Genomic DNA, 20028 nt, shown 5'->3' on the forward strand with positions numbered 1-20028 from the left:
GTTTTATTTCGTATTTTATGTACGAGTTTTTTTACAAACAAAACAAAATAAATTGATCAAAATCACACTAGGGTGGCGATGATACTAAAGCCTTCACTGCTGTTGTCCCGACAATATTGTGATATAATGATATTTATCAGTTTACAGGGAAAACTTCATATTATAGTCTATTTTAAGTCGATATACGCACATGCACGTGGCCATAACGTAATCGGGAGTAGGAATTTATGATATAATAGGCATTGAATACCTAAAATGGTACTCACTCCGATTTTTATTTTTTTTTTTTTTATTTATAATCAGTAGTATAATAACAAATGATTACGACAAAAATATTATTAGATTTCTCTGAAAAATACTCAAGGCCCACATGATAAATCTGTAAAATTTGCCTTGGCGTAGTTATAAGTATTGTTGAATACCAATTATGGTACTCACGGCGCTAAGAACCATTATAATAAAAATGGCTCGGCAGTCAACTTGTTAACAGGACAGCATCCGGATGATTTAACTACAGCCAAAGAAATGGTGACGCTCATTCAATCTGTTTTCGACAAAATGATGCGACATCCCGCCAAGAAGCTTCTCAGACACAGACCAAAAAAAATAAACTTATAAAATGTATGTAATAGGATATGGTGTTGGATTAATTTTATTTAATAAAAAAAAAAATTTTTATATTTATATTTATTTTTATTATTTAGATAAAAAAAAAAATAATAATAATTCATTTATAGGTTAAAATAAAAATAAAAAAAATAAAAATAAAAAAAATAAAAATAAAAATATTGAAAGTTAGGATATAAGTGGTGTTAATTTTACATTTTTTTTTTTTTTAACAAGAACGATAAATTAAAATAAATTAAGAAACTTTTTTTTATATTACATCACTAAATCTTGTAATATCATGTTCGACAATGAATTAAAATGAAATTGTAATAACTCGTACATAAATGAACAATCTTCACTTTGTATATTACTGTAGCTGAAATCATAATTTTGAATGTATTGATTTGTAAATTCGTTTCGTTGACAAGATGATGGTAACCCATTTACGTCAGACTTAATTAACGTATAAGCTGTATCAAACGTTTTTTGGTATGATTCCAATTTTTTCTGTTTTTTAACAATATACAAGTCAATACAATGTTGTAATTGTTTCAAACGATGAAGATCAATATGAGATAATGTTATATAATTATCATTAGAATATAAAACTATAGTTGATTGGTTTACATTAACAGAGTAGAAAAAATTATCAGCTATCTTAACACGTTTACAACGAGTATGCAAATTTTCGATAATTGTATTACAATTGTTTTCGCACATTAACTTACACCACTGATCAAGATCTAACGTTACAACTTTTTTAGTTAATTTACATTCTAATAATATAATAATTGAAATTTGCTTATTAACTAGAAGTCCAACGGTTACACTTTTCTTACTAAAAGGACGAATATCGAACACAGATTTTGATACAACGATTGATGGATTCATATTGATAAAATAAAAATAAAACAGTAAACAGTATTTTTTTCTAGAAATATGAATATGATCACTAGACAGCTTAGCTCAAACTAACAAGTTTTGTTTATCCATACATGTTATATAATAAACAAATGTAAGGTTAAAAAAGAAAAAAAGAAAAAAAAAATGTGAACGTATAGTGTCTAGTTGGATAAACAGTAAAGAGTTATTATACTTACCTACCTAATTCGATAGAACCTGAAACATTTTTTAAAAATCATTAACATATTAAATTTAAATTAGACGCGTTATCCCACTAGGCTATACGTTCACGAGGTATTAAATAAGTTATTAACACATTTAAGTTTATTAAATTCAGATTTTTTTTTATTGAAATATAAAGTTTAAAAAAAAAAAAAAATATTAAATATTTATTAAATGAACTAAACAACAGTATCATATGACCTTGATCCACAATCACAATCACAAATATCGATAATCTTACCATATTTTTTTACTACATTTTCAACAAACTGATTTCCTTTTGATAATAATACAAAAACACATTTCGGATTCCATCTTGAATGTTCAATCCATGGATTATCTTCTTTTTCCCAACGATGCAATATAATACCGCAGCAAAAACATTCAACAATATCTTTTTTCCCTGAATATATAAAACCGCTTTCAGCTAATGAGTATTTATCTTGAGATGAAGTCAACGGAAATAATTGAATGTTTTCAATCTTGATATAAATGTAGTGAATTCTGGATATGTAGGATATGCATTGTTTCGTACTAACGAAACAAGTGAACAAAAACTGTTGTTAATTTGTTGAAAATTCATTTTTTATAAAAAAAAATAAATAAAACTTAAATGAATTAAACTTGATTAAAACTAATAGAACCTGATTGAACGATGGTTGAATATTAACTGAACTGTCTGAACTGGAATGAATTCAATAAAACGACTTTTATCTATAATTTATTAAAAAAAATGAAATTACAGTGTAACCTGAATGTTTAACTTACAAGGGAAATAAATAGTGTTGAAGTGTGTATACACTGTTTAAACTTTATGTGTAACAGGGGAAAAAATAATTGGTTAAAGGCGGAAACTATACCTTAAATTTTAAAAATCTCCGCAGTCAAAAGTGCGCAGAACATACATTATGGTTTTTGGAAATCAGTGTTTTTTACTGGTACAGCGGAGAAAAAAAAAGTTTGAGGGGAAAAATCCCCCTTAAAATTTTACAATCACCGCAGTCAAAAGTGCGCAGAACATACATTATGGTTTTTGAAAATCAGTGTTTTTTTTTACTGGTACAGCGGAGAAAAAATAGTTTGAGGGTGAAAATCCAACTAAAAATTTTAAAATCACCGCAGTCTGGTACAGCGGAGAAAAAAAAAGCTTGAGGGGAAAAATCCCCCTTAAAAATTTACAATCACCGCAGTCAAAAGTGCGCAGAACATACATTATGGTTTTTGAAAATCAGTGTTTTTTTTTACTGGTACAGCGGAGAAAAAATAGTTTGAGGGTGAAAATCCAACTAAAAATTTTAAAATCACCGCAGTCTGGTACAGCGGAGAAAAAAAAAGCTTGAGGGGAAAAATCCCCCTTAAAAATTTACAATCACCGCAGTCAAAAGTGCGCAGAACATACATTATGGTTTTTGAAAATCAGTGTTTTTTTTTACTGGTACAGCGGAGAAAAAATAGTTTGAGGGTGAAAATCCAACTAAAAATTTTAAAATCACCGCAGTCTGGTACAGCGGAGAAAAAAAAAGCTTGAGGGGAAAAATCCCCCTTAAAAATTTACAATCTCCGCAGTCAAAAGTGCGCAGAACATACAAATGTATACTACTCTTAATACTACCACAACCCCTTTTATATTAAATTATTTTGGGCGTAGTCCCCAAAATATACGTACGTATCATGGTAAAAAGGAAATTCGACTATAAGTTTCTATTTCATGTTTACTATGACCAATTATTTAAATACATAATTTTAATTCTAAAAATCTATATAAACGATTATAAAAACCATGTTCATAAACCAATTATCTAATTATCTATTATTAAATATAATATATTAATATTCAGTATTCTAAATTTCTAAATCTAAACAACTAATATCAGCTCAGGGTAACAGGAATGATGCAATTAATAATAGTGTAATATGTCGGATTACTACAACAGGAAGAACATTTCAGAGGTTCTCTCATGGAATCACTTGACAGAATTCTAAGTGAAATGAACAGCAGATTTGATGCATTGAAATATGTCAATGGTAAATTTAGTTTTTTAAGTGGTTCTCAAATAAACGAAATAGATTCTACAACTTTACAAGTTAGAGTTAAAACATTAGCTGATAGTTACCCAGATGATCTAAAGAAAGAAGAGCTTGTTAGTGAAATAGAACACGGAAAAAAAAATGACTAAAATATTATAGTTAAATGAAATATATTATATAGTAAGTATAACTATTTACTAGGTAAAATAACTTAAACAGTATAATTATTACAATTATTTAAATATAGTTGTTTTTATTTATTGTATTAAATAATTATTTTATTGTTTTATCTTATTTTATGTTTGAATTAACTAAAACAATATAGTTAAAATAGTTCACGAATAATACCAATACTTAAAATTAAAACATATTATTATAAAAATAAAGGTAAGTAAAAGTATACGGTATAAATGTATAATAATGAATATCACATTGTTTACCATTATTCGGGAAAAAAAGTTTCTGCATTTTCGTATTAAATTCCCGGTCCCGTTAGTCGTTACATGTAGGTACCGTTTATGTATATTGAATACTATATACTTGTTATGCTCATAGTTCAATGACATTGGCAAATTCTTACAATTTGGACAATTATTTCAAACGAACTAATCTGTCAATATCTGGTACCTATACTCTGTTCAGCGAGAGAGCATGCCGCGGCCCGACGAAAATCGGTTCGTTCTGCGCATCCTCTCGCGTCACCCACCCATAGCATTCTCACTCTTCGACGAACACAGTAATCGAGTGTCGTCGTGCGTCGGAGGTGGCGCCTATAGCGAGAACAGCTGTGTGAGTGCGTACAAAACGCCGCCACCGTGCCTGATAGCTCGTAGCTCGGTGACTCGTTTCTCAACCGTTGACCGTATTACGTGTTTTATAGAAACGATTTTTAACAGCGCTTTATTTTGAATTTTTTGCAATGAGTGACACTGATGTACCATCCACATCTAATGCTGGTTCTCCTCGTACACCAGTTAAAAAAAAATCCATGCGGGAAGGTAAGTGTTGATCGTTATTGATTGTACACACGGTTTGTATTGATAAAACAAAACGTGTCTTAAACATAACAACCTTGATTGTCTAATATACAAAATTAAAAATCAAACTGAATTATTTGTTTATTATTTTAATTTCAGTTCATTGGAAGTGGACAAAAACAAATGTTAATAAACTTATACAAACGCAAAATAGCCGAACAACCATCTATTACGGTTAAGGAAATGGTGAAATTGCTATCCAGGGATACGGGTATCGGCCAGAATACGATTCAAACGACAATTGCCGACTACAAGAATGCTAAACCAATACAATCACCGAACAAAAAAAAGATCAGGCTGACATTCAAAGAAAAAGTCGACGATTTCGAACGGAATGCTATACGTAAAAAGGTACACGATTTTTGGTTTAGCCGTCAGGTACCCACACTGGACAAGATTTTAATTTCCGTGAATAGTGACCCAACACTAAACACATACAAAAGGACCAACCTATACCATTTATTACGTGAGCTAAATTGTACGTATTGTAAAAGAGGCCGTAATAGCGCACTTATTGAACGGGACGACATTGTATTGTGGCGAACCAAATATATACAAGACATCCGAAAATATCGCCAAGAAGGAAGATCAATTTATTATTTAGATGAAACGTGGGCAAACATTGGTGATTGTATGGAAAAAATTTGGGTTGACAAAACCGTTAAATCACGCAGAGACGCGTTTTTGTCTGGCCTTTCGACAGGTGCTCCCAACCCAACAGGCAAAGGAAAACGACTCATTATAGTCCATATTTTATCAGAAGATGGATTCGTCAATGGTGGTCTGCTGGTATTCGAATCGAAAAAAGGATCAGCTGACTACCATGACGAAATGAACGGAGATTCATTTTTTGATTGGATTAAAGGTGTCATTCCATTGTTAAAAGACAACAGTGTCATAGTAATGGATAATGCACCTTATCATTCGGTGAAAGCCGAACGATGTCCAACAATGAGTTGGAAAAAAACAGACATAGAAAGTTGGCTGGACCAAAAGTGCGAGGTTTATGAAAAGCCACTTAACAAAGTTGGTTTAATGAACATTGTTAATCGGATTAAACCGCAGTTAACAAATACGTCATAGACTAGTATGTCAAATCCAAAAATATGGTCGTATTACGTTTACCGCCGTATCATTGCGAACTGAATCCAATCGAGCTAGCATGGTCGTCTGTCAAAAGGTACATCAAAATGAATAATTCAACATTTAAGCTACCCGATGTCAAAAAGCTCGTTATTGAAGGTGTCAATGAATGCGGCCCCGAAAAATGGAAGAACTTCGTCAGTCACGTAATTAACGAAGAAAAAAGGTTCTGGGACATCGACTTTGTCGTGGAGGAAGTCATGGAAAATTTAGGTGATTGTGTGATGACAATAACTGGTGACACATCTTATTCAGATTCAGATTAATAAATATTAATATTTTTTTTTGTTTATTTTATTAAATATATGACTGATTTTTAACTGATTAATAAAATTGTTACTTTTACCATATATTTTGGGTGTTATTTTTGTATTTTAATGAATAAAATACTATTATAATAATAAGAGTATATTAAAATAAATAAATACGAAAATATTTACGAAATGCTGGCAGGCGGCAACAATCAACAGGTTGCGCGAGTCAGATGACCGGAGGCGTCGCTAGCATCGACGTCGCGGTCGGTCGCCTATTATCGTTGCCACCGTCACGACAACCAGGCATCTTGGAAGGGGAAATAGGTTCTCAGCGAGCAGCCGAGCGCCAGTCTACATGCGCAGAACCGGCATGCTCTCTCGCTGAATAGAGTATAGTACCTACTGTTCTACTATTTACTAAGATCGTCAATTATTGTATTATAGATTACAGATTATATAGGTACCTATATGGCTATATATCTACGGTAATTTTCTTTGAAATCAGACAATTCTTCTGGCTATTCATTAGTTTTGCAGAGTTTATACGATATACCTAACCTTCATAACGTGATGTAAGTACCTACCTAGTACCTACCTAATACTTATACGCACCATGTATGCATAATACGCGTGTTGTGAAATATCGAAAAAATACCGAAAATTGTAGCTTTATGACATATATCGTACATTTAAAACCGTGGTAAAAACCCAGACCACCGTCAAGCTTGTTGACAAAGATCAACAATTCACGATTTCACGAAATTAAATTCGGCGAACATCGCAATCTTATCCGTTGCAAACAAATAATAGGGGCTCGAACGTTCATAGCTCATTACTCGATCGACTTCGGTCATCCGTTTATTGCAGTTTTACACAAAATCTCTGTCATTTTTAATAATTTATATTAATTATTTTGAATCAAAACAACAAACGGCTATATACAGTCATTATAATATTATATCTTCGGAGATATTACTATACAGCATATGATACAGAGCTGCACCTACATACATCAAACGGTAAGTTTGTATATTTATTATTTATATTTTTAAATTAAATTATTTTTATACAGTTAAATTAATCAATTAAATATTATATTGAATAAAAAGTATAGTAATAAAAATATGCGTGCATTTATATGCACAAAAATTCATAATATAATATTATAATACCTATATTAATTTAACATTTTAAATAAAAGAGTAAATAGTAATACTAATTATTATCAATTATCATCATAAAGTTTATAAAAATATAGTAGGCAATTACAGTAAGTTAGCTTAATTAAGAGATAATCCAAAATTTTTTTTAGGACACTGGGGAAACTAATATTAATTTAGATAGTTTTTAATATTTGCAAGCTGTTTCAGAAAACTATATTTGGAAATAAATTAGTAAGATATTTATGAATTCAAAGAGTATAATATTATATTCTCTTACAATTTCGATTTGTGTCTTAAAATTAACTGGAGATAGGGAATATCTCTCTATCGCTTTAGGCATTTTAAATTTGTCTAAACATTGCCTTAAGAGGATGTTTACTTAGACCAGTAAGACCCACGCATAACATAGTAAATTTACACTCAGCAGAACCAATTTAGTGTTGTTACTTTTAGTATTAGAGAGAATTCACTTATTACTAAACTTTAATTTAAGAACATAACCTGTATTGCTATGTTAGGTTATTTTAAATATTTGAATTTTTGTGTAAGTTTTATGAGTAAGTAATTACAATTTAAAATTGCTTATAAATAACATTAACATTTAAATATTGAAAAAAGCCGACACTGCAGATATAATGTTTTTTACTTAAAATTTGATAATAGGTAAATTCATTCTAATAGGTACTAAAAGTAATAACACAAAATTGGTTCTGCTGTACGTACATGTTGAGTGTATTTAAGAGAGAGAAAACCAATAATGCACTGCCATTCTCTTAATACCAAATACTTGACAATACTATAATTTATAATTGTTACCCATCATGGTTTTTTTATACATTCATTTTGTGTTGTAAAATACCTAGATAATACATTACCTATTAATAAAATGATATATTGTGATAAAAGTTACTTATTTATTTTATACTTTGACATGGATGACTTCACAAAAAAATGGTTACTTAATATTGGATTTAAACATTTGATCAATACATTTGAAGGTAATTTTTATAAACTTTTGAATTAAAAACTTATTTAATAATTTATTAATTCAACATAATAATATAAAAAATATTATAAACAATCTTACTAAATACCATATTATGGCATATGGTGTAAAATGGACTCAGATTAACCAAGTTTGTTTTTTCAATCTAATGTACCTACCTTTATACCAATATTCAATACTTCAATAGTTTCAAAATTTAGAAAAAAAAACTTGGTTAGTAAGATTACAATGTTTGAATGATGTTTTTCAATAAATAGTTATTATGGACTAGTCAAGGCATATAGGTATCTTATGTTAATTGACAATATTTTTTTTAGAGGAAGAAATCAATAAAGCAACATTATTTATGTTGACTGAATCAATGCTTGTAGACTTAGTTTCAAAAATTGGACAAAGGGCCAATTTTTTAGATCAATTAGAAAAATTAAAGAAACCCATTGAAGTAAATATATACCTATTTAACAATTTTATTTGTGCCTACTATACTAAACATTTAGGTTTTGTACAGTATGGGTATTTGAAATTTAAATTAATGTGTCATTAATCAACATTTAAATTTTAAAATAATTATTAATTCACATATCAACTTGCTTAAAAATGTTTTCTTCCATATTTCATGTTAATTTTATAAGGTAATTGAAATTGAAAAAAATGCACTATTGACATATGAATCATTGATGAGTATGGATGTTGTAATAGATGAAAAAGGTAATTAAATTTTTTAAAGAAAATGCATTTCATACTATTATTAAGTAAAAAATAATTAAAGTGTATTGTACATTTGAATTAGATACTTATTATAATTTAAATAATAGATATATTGTACAATGTAGCCGGACCTTCTCAAAATAATATAGCTGATCCTGTAGAGGACACTAAAAAAAATTCAGGTATAATATACATTTCAAACAATTACTATAAAAAAAATAACACAAAAACATTGTTTATTTATGTATCTATAGAAAGTTTAAATCCAAACAGAAAAAAAATAATATTTTTGACAATTTATTTGAGGATGAAGGTTCCAATAGTGATAGTTGTAGTAACTTAACCGTTGATGAAAAATCTAGTAGTAATATTAAATCCAGTAAGGTATAATAATATTTAAATTAATTAATCATTTGATTTTTCTAAAAAAAATAAATGTATTCCCCCTGTATCTATAAAATGGAGAATAATATGTGTAATAATTGTACCTTTGTAGATAGTTTTATCAAACAAATATTAAAAAAATACCAAGATGGTGTTATTATATATTACAGTATTACACTTCAAATGGGACATTAAACCAAAAGATGAGAAACCGTCTTTGCGAAGTTCTGATAAAAGATGCTCTACACAGTTCTGAATATGGACATAAAATAACCAGGTCTCAATTTTCCAAAATTGCAAAAGGTACACATTTTTTTCATATAAGTGAGATGAAGAAATATGTACTTATTAAGTACATAATGTATGCATGTAATATGTTTTAAACTACAACCATAAATATTAAAATTTAAAACCATAATAATAATACTATTTAAATGTACAAATGTACAATATTTTATTTATTATTTTTAATCGAAAACAACAAAATAGCAATTAGCAATTAATATTTACTTAATTCTTTTGATGATTACATAATAGGTATAGAAGAGTTATTTCCTTCAGAATCTGAATATGTTTATTTCATTCCATATTTTAGAGAAGGCAAAAAAGTCAGCCCTAATCGAGGTAAACTTTATGATAAATATTGTAATATAAAAAAAGAAATGAATAAAATCAATGCAGCCTCTAAACAACTTAACTCATGCAATAGAGATGACCCAGTTTTTACAAATGAAGAAGGTTATGATTACATTTTAATTAACTAAATTTAAATGTATCTTTTGACAAAACATTTTTTATTGAATTCTTTGAAACTGACAACTTAATAAACTTTTTTATCAACTTCATAAGCTTCTTAAAGTAGTATATACTAATTATAATAATTCTTAATTAAATAGACATTTTGGATTCAATAAATTGGTTAAAGCATAATATTGAACCAGAAATAACTTTACACAAGCAGTGGGCAGAAACTGCAAGTTATCGCATACAAAAACAACTAAACGATAAAAACACACTTAAATATCCAGCTTTAAAATGTCAACAGGTCACATGCTTGTAAGTTTAACTATATAAATTAAATAATTTGTTTTTAATTGATACAAATTGATATAAGTTAATAATATTTATATTACTATTTTCTTTACACTAAATCTTTATTTTATTTTATTGTATTATATTTTGAACATATTACATTAACAAGCGTATTACTATACATACATACTTTTTAGATTGATATGGATGTTAATCAATTATATCCGCAAAAAAATCAAAATTTGATCCAAAAATTTGATATTTTTAAAAATAGATTAAAAATGTATCTTAAAAATAGAACAAACAACTTTAACTTAAACCAACAAAATTTGGTAAAAACAATTTTATCAGCTGATAAAATAGGCAAGTTTCTAAATAAGCAAGTAATTGAACAATATAATAATCTTATATATAAAAATGAATCGCAAAATGTGTTGGTATTCGCATAACTAAACAACCCCTGGACCGATTTGGCTGATTTTTTTCTTCAATGTTCGGAATTGCCAGGAGAGAAGGTTCTTACGGACGAAAAATTTGAAAAAGTTATCAGGTTTGAGAAATATGACGAGATGGTGATGAAATTACAGAGGCGCCATCTGTCCAGCAATAGTAGTAACTAAATTATTTTTGGTAGTCAATGGCAACCATTTAAAAAAATAAATAATTTATTTAAAATGTTATAGCAAGGTTTTGATTTGAACCCGATACCGTCAAAATATAAAAAATAAATTAAAACTATAATATTTTTGTGTTGCCATGGAAATATTATAGACAATATTTATTCAATTTAATTGTTTGATAAAATATAATAAAAAATTCCTGGGAAGACCTTAAAAACATAATAATTTATATTTGATATGCCTCCTATACGACGGAGCAATCTAGGTAGAATAACCCGAAATGCTACCAACCAAGCTAATTACCGATCTAACAAAGTCCTCAAGAACGTGACGACCGAAATGAACGTGAAAGAATTCGGATATCACAAACGCGTGAAGCGCGAACGCGAAATTCAACTAATAATCGCGCAAGTTTGAATCGAGCTGCTTTCAGTTACGATGTGTCAATTGACTACAGTAACTACCAGTGTGTTGTTATTGGTTCTATGAACTCGGTTTGCTCACACTGTAAGGCATTAAAATACAAAAATGAAGCCAATGGATTGTGTTGCGCAAATGGTAAAGTGAAATTGATACCATTGGATCCACCACCAGAACCATTGTACTCATTGGTTTCAGGAATAGGAACAGATTCTATACACTTTTTGACAAATATCCAACAATATAACAATTGCTTTCAAATGACTTCATTTGGGGCAACAAATGTAGTTCGGGAAAATTTTATGCCAACTTTCAAGGTATGTATTATAGCAGTTACTCATAATTATTAGCGAACAAAATTTTCTGTCACCAAAGTTAAGATGTGTCACTAATCTTCAATTTCTTAATCATTACGAAATATATCACTTAGTCATCATATTATATGGTGTTTCAGTTTCAGTGACACTTTTATTATATTTTATATTTGATAGATATTAGTTAAAACTAAATATATACTTTTTAAGATCAAATATTATTTAAGCTTGATCACCGACAATCCATTAATTTATACCACACCATAATATTCTTTTTTTATTTACAGATACAAGGGCAAATATATCACAGAGCAGGTTCACTGTTACCAGTGTCAGATAGCGACAACAAATTCCTGCAAATTTATTTTATGGGCAATTCACCACAAGAAATTGATCTGCGTTGTGCACATAACAATTTAGTAAAGAGGTCTATTGTAGAACAATTACAAACTTTATTTCATCAACACAATCAGTTGATTATATTGTTTAAAACTGCCCTGGATCTAATGCCATCCGATAATCACAAAATTGTAATCAGAGCTGATAAAACACCTGCAGGTCAACATACAAGACGTTTTAATGCACCAACTATTGATGAAGTTGCTATCGTTGTAGTTGGAGAAAACTTGGAATCCCGTGATATTGTTTTACGTCGTCGGAATGATCAATTACAACGTATAAAGGAAACACACCGCTCATATGATGCACTGCAATATCCCATTATATTTTGGCAAGGTGAAGATGGCTACGATTTCTCAATAAAAATGATAAATCCCATTGCAGGTAACTAAAATATTAGTTTAGCTATGGCGATAATATCTCAGTCATTATATTATGTATTTTAATTTTATATTTGAATGTTATTAAAACAAAATCTATTTACAGGTTCTGAAACCAACAAAAAAGTCAGTTCAATGAACTATTATTCATACCGCCTAATGATTCGGGAAAATGAAGATAATCACATATTGAAATGTCAGCGATTATATCACAAATATGTTGTTGACATGTATGTTAAAATTGAAACGGAGAGATTAACATTCACCTTCGAGATGCGATTAATACTGATGGAAATGCACAGAATGTCGGTCGGATGACTATTCTTCCAGCAACATACATCGGAAGCCCTCGGCATATGCACGAATATGCTCAAGATGCCATGTCGTATGTTCGTCATTATGGTACAGCAGATTTGTTCATCACATTTACATGCAATCCGCAATGGATAGAAATCAATCAGGAGTTATTCTCTGGGCAATCACCCATTGATCGTCATGATATTACAGCCAGAGTCTTTAGACAAAAGTTGAAATCGTTAATGGATTTCATGGTAAAACATAATGTGTTTGGTGAGACACGCTGCTGGATGTATTCTGTGGAGTGGCAGAAACGAGGATTGCCACATGCACACATTTTGATTTGGTTGGTTGAAAATATAAGGCCAAATGAAGTTGATGCAGTGATATCAGCTGAAATCCCTAATGTACAAGTAGATCCTGGATTGCATGAGGTAGTTATCAAAAACATGATACATGGTCCCTGTGGAACTCTTAATCAAAATTCACCGTGTATGAGGATGGATTGGTAAATGTTCAAAACGATATCCACGGATTAATATCGAAACAATTACTGGTAATGACGGTTATCCATTGTATCGTCGCAGATCGACAGCAGACAATGGAAATCAACAATTGTCAAATTAAATCAACAAGGTATTGAAATAAATAATCGTTGGATTGTCCATATTCACCCATTTTATCAAAGACATTCAAGCACACATCAACGTTGAATCTTGCAATTCAGTGAAATCTATTAAATACATTTGCAAAATGTAACCAAAGGGAGTGATATGGCTGTGATTGGAATTGGTGCAGAGAATTCAAATGATGAAGTTACCCAATACCAAATGGGCCGCTATGTCAGTAGTAATGAAGCAGTTTGGCGAATATTTTCTTTTCCTATTCATGAGAGACACCCTTCTGTTGTTCACTTAGCTGTGCATTAGAAAATGGACAAAGAGTGTATTTTACAGCACAGAACGCAGTACAAAGAGCTGCTCAGCCACCATCTACTACATTAACCAGTTTTTTTGAGATATGCCAAAACGATGATTTCGCACAAACATTGCTATATTCTGAAATGCCAAAATATTATACCTGGAATCAATCCTCAAGGAGATTTATACGACAGAACAAGGAAAACCAGTTCCAGGATATACAGATGATATTCCACCGATGCGATTGGCCGGATTTATTCAGTACATCCAAGCAATGATGAATGTTTTTACTTACGACTGCTATTAGTCAATGTACGTGGCCCAACATCATTCCAACAGTTACGAACTGTTGATGGTGAATTGTGTGTATCCTACAGAGAAGCCTGTCAACGTTTGCAATTGCTTGAAAAAGACGCTCATTGGGATCAAACTCTCAATGATGCTGTAATATCATCACACACTCATCAAATACGAACATTGTTTTCTATAATCATATCTACATGCTTCCCATCAAACCCAATTGATTTGTGGATCAAGTACAAAGATTATATGTGTGATGATATTTTGTATCAAATACAGAATAGAATGGGAAATCCAAATATACAAATCAGTGAAGAAATTTACAATGAAGCATTGATTTCAATTGAGGACATGTGCTTGATAATGTCAAACAAACTATTAATTCAATTAGGACTGACCGCGCCCAATGGTCCAATGCATGACGCTTTTTAACCAAGAGTTGCATCGAGAAAGACTGTATGATCTCAACGCTTTGAAAGAATTAATTCAAACAAATCTTCCACTGTTAAATGAACAACAGAAGTATGTATTTGAAACTCTTATGAAAGTAACAAATGATGAAACTGGAGGGATTTACTTCTTAGATGCACCTGGTGGTACAGGAAAAACTTTTTTGATTTCATTAATATTAGCAACAATTCGCTCACAAAATAAAATTGCACTTGCACTCGCTTCGATGGGAATCGCAGCAACTTTGCTTGAAGGTGGTCGAACAGCCCATTCAGCACTAAAATTGCCATTAAATATGCATAGCAATGAAACTCCAACCTGCAACGTTTCGAAGAACTCTGCAATGGCAAAGGTTTTGCAGCAATGTAAATTGATTGTTTGGAATGAATGCACGATGGCACATAAAAAATCTTTGGAGGCTTTGGACAGAACCTTAAAAGATCTACGAAGCAATAATAACCGATTTGGTGGTGCAATGATTTTATTAGCAGGAGATTTTCGTCAAACATTGCCGGTGATTCCACGATCAACGCCAGCTGATGAACTCAATGCATGTCTAAAGTCCTCCAGTTTGTGGAAACATGTCAAAGTACTTCATTTAAGCAAGAATATGCGTGTCGAGTTGCAAAATGACCAATCTGGAAACATATTCTCTAAACAACTCATTGACATTGGTAATGGCAAATTTCCTATAGACATGTTGACTGGCTGCATTAACTTTCCTCAAAGTTTTTGTCAGTTAACTCGATCAAAAGATGAACTTATTCAGAAGGTGTTTCCAGATGTTTCTCAAAATTACAGAAACCATGATTGGTTGAGCGAACGAGCTATACTGGCTGCGCAAAAAACATAGATGTAAATGAATTAAATTTCAAAATTCAAGAACAAATTACAGGCGAATTGAGGATATATAAATCAGTTGATTCGGCTACTAATCAAGATGATGTAGTCAACTATCCACCGGAATTTTTAAACTCGCTGGATTTGCCAGGATTGCCACCTCACAATCTTCAATTAAAGGTTGGATCGGTGGTTATAATGTTGCGAAATATCAACTAACCGCGTCTTTGAAACGGTACACGGTTAGCGATAAAAAAATTACTAAACAATGTGATAGAAGCAACTATACTCAAAGGAAAGTATAAAGGAGAAGATGTTCTCATACCGCGCATCCAATGATTCCGACTGATGTGCCATTTGAGTTTAAAACGACTACAGTTTCCAGCGCGTCTTGCTTTTGCTATGACTATAAACAAGTCCCAGGGGCAATCATTAAGTGTTTGTGGTATTTATCTAGAAAACCCATGTTTCTCACATGGTCAATTGTATGTTGCCTGTTCCCGTGTTGGAAAACCATCAGATTTGTTTATCTATGCGCCAGGTAATCAAACAAAAAACATCGTATACCACAAAGCACTACAATGATAATAATAATAATTATGATTCACATGATTAACAATAAAGCGATTACTTACTTTTAAATCATTACTAGCATGACTAGCTTATAAAACATATATAATGATTTAAAAGTAAGTAGTTATAGTTTTAACTGTTATAGTTTTATTTAATTATTTTTTATTCACAACGCCCTATCACCAGGGTGACGGTTCTGTTCAGGAGAATTTTTTAAAATACGTAGGCACAAAAACTGCCACATTACAAATCTTTCGTCGTGAATTCGACGTAATATTAGCACTATCAATAAGATTAAATTAAAAATTAACACACGGCATACGAAAATGCAAAAAAAGAAAGTAATACACGGGCAACGCCGTGTCGGGTCAGCTAGTAACTGTATAAAAATATTAATAATATTATAACCTAATACTAATTATATACTAATTTTTATTTTTGAAATTACTTTAGGAGATGATGATTTAGCTGCCATTCTATTATTACCATATCTTTTTAATCCAGTGAACATTAAAATACCCAAAAAAACAACTGACAACAATGTTTCTAAATATTCAATGCGGAGGCCAACAAAATTAGAACAAGCCAGTGCAATTGTAGTTTGCATAACCGTAAGTTTCAAATTATGGAACAATACTAATAAGTTAAAAAAAAATAAAATATTTAAATATACATAGGTACCAAAGTATAACTAAAATGTTTGTTTGTATTAAATTTATTATAGAATATTAATGATCTCAAAACAACCCACGAAGAAAAAGTGAACCGAGCATTCAACTGTGGGCTTACTGTTCAACCATATGTTGTCATTGTGGGTAATTTAGAAGAAATCAACTCTACGATTAGCTATTACACAGTGATTAATGACATACATTATAAGCTAGAAACTCCTATCAAGGCCTTGGATATATGTTTTAAATCATTTCATTCATTCAATTTAGAATATCTCCAAGAGGCTGAACAGATATGGTGGTTCATTCAAGATTATTTTTTTAATATAAACAATAATTCAAAAAAAAAATTTATAAGTGTGCAAACCTTAATTAAGGATTTAGAGTAATAAGTTACCTATGTTAGGTATATATATATTAGTTATATAGTATATATTAGTTTAAGATAATATTACTTGTTGTTTGTATTATATTTATATTTTTCTGGTTCCTATACCAACTTAAAATATTTTCCCTGTTTAGTAAGAACGTATAACGTTATTGATATATAATAATAATCACATTAAATTAAAAATTACAATTTTTTCTTGAATATATTTAAAATAATTTTAAAATGATTAGCTGTTTTTTATGTAATTATGAGGCCCAATGCCTCAATCATTTATTTATACATTTTAATATTTACCATGACTTAAAATCAATTGTAAAATTAAACTGTCCATTAGAGGGTTGTTTACGGATTTTTAACAAAGTTGATACTTATAAAAGACATCTTAAACAGCACGAATTTTATTCTAATCCTAATATGAATTTAAAAAAAAATAATACATCTCATTTTCTTCAACAAACTACTGACTATGAAGAAAGTCTTAATAACGAAAGTATTGAGGAACAACATTTTAGTATCCCTCTGGCCGATGATTTGACACAAATAAGATCAAATGCTTTAAGCATGATTTGTAAATGGTATAGTGATACAGTTATTCCTAGAAATAAAATTAATATTTTAATTAATGATGTTCAAGATGTTATCGATTTAATTGTATCAGTTTTTAGTTCTAAAATTAATATATGTATAAATAAATGTAATGATAATAATGTCAAGGATAAATTATCAGTTATTCTTGGTGAGATGAAAATTTTGTCAGCTCCCTTTGAGAATATGAAAACAGAGTATAAGAGATTTGAGACACTTGAAAAATTAGATGTATTAATCCATCCTAAAGAAACAGTTATTGGTCACAGATTAGGTGACAAATTAGTAAATGGAAGAGTTATAGTAGAGCCTACAGATGTTAAAATATGTTCAATTTCACTACGAGACATTTTAAAAAAAAATTTAGAACATTCAAATTTATTAGATGTAATATTGAAATATACAGAAAACATGAAATCTAGTAAACTAATTTATAACTTTATGCAGTCCCAACTGTGGCAAGAAAAATGTGCCAACAATTCAAATATTTCAAATAAACTCGTTTTTCCGTTATTTTTGTATTTTGACGATTTCGAAGTCAATAATCCACTCGGTACGCATGCTGGTTCACAAAAGTTAGGTGCAATATATGTATCCTTAGCGTGTTTACCTCCAGAGTTATCTTCATCTTTAGATCAAATATTTTTGGTATCACTTTTTAAAACCAATGACAAAAAATATTTTGGAATAGTGTTATTTTTAAAGACTTAATTTCAGAATTAAATTATTTAGAAAATACCGGTATTTCTGTTACACACAATAATAAAGTTCAACAAATTTTCTTCTCTTTGGGTTTGATTGTAGGAGATAATTTGGGCTTACATTCTGTGTTAGGGTTTACTAAAAGTTTTGTTTCCAGATATCCATGTAGGTTTTGTAAGACAATTAAAAACGAATGCCATGTACAAACAACACAGGTAAATGGAAATCTTAGAAATAGTATTAATTATGCTAATGATCTTGAAATAAATGATGTATTATTAACTGGGGTAAAAGAATCATGTGTGTGGAATGAAATAAGTTCTTTTCATGTGACAAAGAATTATTGTGTTGATATAATGCATGATATGTTAGAGGGAGTATGTAATTATGATATAGGATTGATGCTAAAAATAATGATTTTTGATTTTAAATATTTTACAATAGATACACTAAATAATAGAATAGAATTATTTGATTATGGATCAGTAGATATCAGAAATCGACCAACGTTAATTGCTAGTGAAACTTTGAAAGGTAAAGGAAATATACTAAAAATGTCAGCTAGCGAGATGCTATGTTTTGTTAAAAACTTGGGACTCATTATTGGTGATTTAATTCCTCTTGATTCAGAGATTTGGTCAATATACATAATACTTGATAAAATTTTAAATATTATTTTATCATAGTGGATTCAATTTGAAGACTCAATTCTCCTTGAAAATCTAATAACTGAACACCACACTTTATACCTTAAAATATTTCGTGTCAATTTAAAGCCATAACACCATCATAATATGGTTCATTATCCTTTAATTATTAAGAAATCGGGCTCTTTGTCATTATTTTGGGCAATGCGATTTGAAGGTAAGCACAGAGAATTGAAAACTACTGCTCAATCAATAACATCGAGAAAAAATATCCCAAAAACATTATGTCTAAAACAACAATTAAGACTTGCATATAGATTATTATCAACTAAAATTGATTATTACACCATTCATACAGAAATAGGACCAATAATAAAATTAAGTTCAATAGATGCTGAATTATATAACACATATTCGAGTAATTTTGATTTAAATAATGAATGCTGTGTTTCTTGGGTAAAAATTAAGGGAATTTTATACAATACCAAAAATATGCCAGTCATTATTAATATATGTGATGGAAATAACATGTTACCTGTATTTGGATTAATTAAATGTATTTTTATTAAAGAAAATGAATCGTTTATTATTTATAATTTGTTTAATACTATTCATTATGACGAACATTTTGGAGCATTTAATGTTATTTTGACTTCTGAATTGAAATGTGTAAAATTAAATGAACTAGCTAATAATTTTCCTGTTCACCACATAAGCATTTCTAATGGAACTATATTTATAAAAATGTTTGCATAATTTTTTTTTTTTTATAGTTTTAGTAATTGTCTTTCAGGCACTTGTACATTATAATAATATATTATAATATTATATACTATTTATTGTAATTTTATTATCTTTAATATTTATACTATATAATTTCAAATTATTATTATAATAAAATTGTATATTATAAATTACTTTATCTATTGTTTTATAAAATATATATCTGGTAATATTTAATTAAAAAAAAGCGGGCAAGTGAGTACCGCTCTGCTGTACATTAGGTGCCGTATGGATCATTATTATATAT

The 20028-nt window shown here is 29.7% G+C and overlaps 3 protein-coding genes across 3 annotated transcripts; all 3 read left to right on the forward strand.

The window, feature by feature from the left end:
• The first annotated feature begins 4694 nt into the window (after positions 1-4694).
• LOC126553498 (uncharacterized) lies at positions 4695-5882 on the forward strand. The gene is made up of 2 exons (XM_050208651.1): positions 4695-4760; positions 4899-5882. Exons 1-2 carry the CDS (start codon positions 4695-4697, stop codon positions 5880-5882), a joined length of 1050 nt encoding a protein of 349 aa, XP_050064608.1.
• A 4810-nt stretch (positions 5883-10692) lies between these two features.
• Positions 10693-17062, forward strand: LOC126553490 (uncharacterized). The gene is made up of 3 exons (XM_050208644.1): positions 10693-10852; positions 16456-16613; positions 16727-17062. Exons 1-3 carry the CDS (start codon positions 10693-10695, stop codon positions 17060-17062), a joined length of 654 nt encoding a protein of 217 aa, XP_050064601.1.
• Positions 11434-13411, forward strand: LOC126553489 (uncharacterized). The gene is made up of 3 exons (XM_050208643.1): positions 11434-11846; positions 12131-12626; positions 12729-13411. The coding sequence occupies exons 1-3, from the start codon at positions 11595-11597 to the stop codon at positions 12938-12940; spliced, it is 960 nt and encodes a 319-aa protein (XP_050064600.1). The 5' UTR covers positions 11434-11594; the 3' UTR covers positions 12941-13411.
• Positions 17063-20028: the final 2966 nt, after the last annotated feature.

The sequence above is a fragment of the Aphis gossypii genome, unplaced genomic scaffold (genome assembly GCF_020184175.1).
Source record: "Aphis gossypii isolate Hap1 unplaced genomic scaffold, ASM2018417v2 Contig00252, whole genome shotgun sequence".
NCBI lineage: Eukaryota > Metazoa > Arthropoda > Insecta > Hemiptera > Aphididae > Aphis > Aphis gossypii.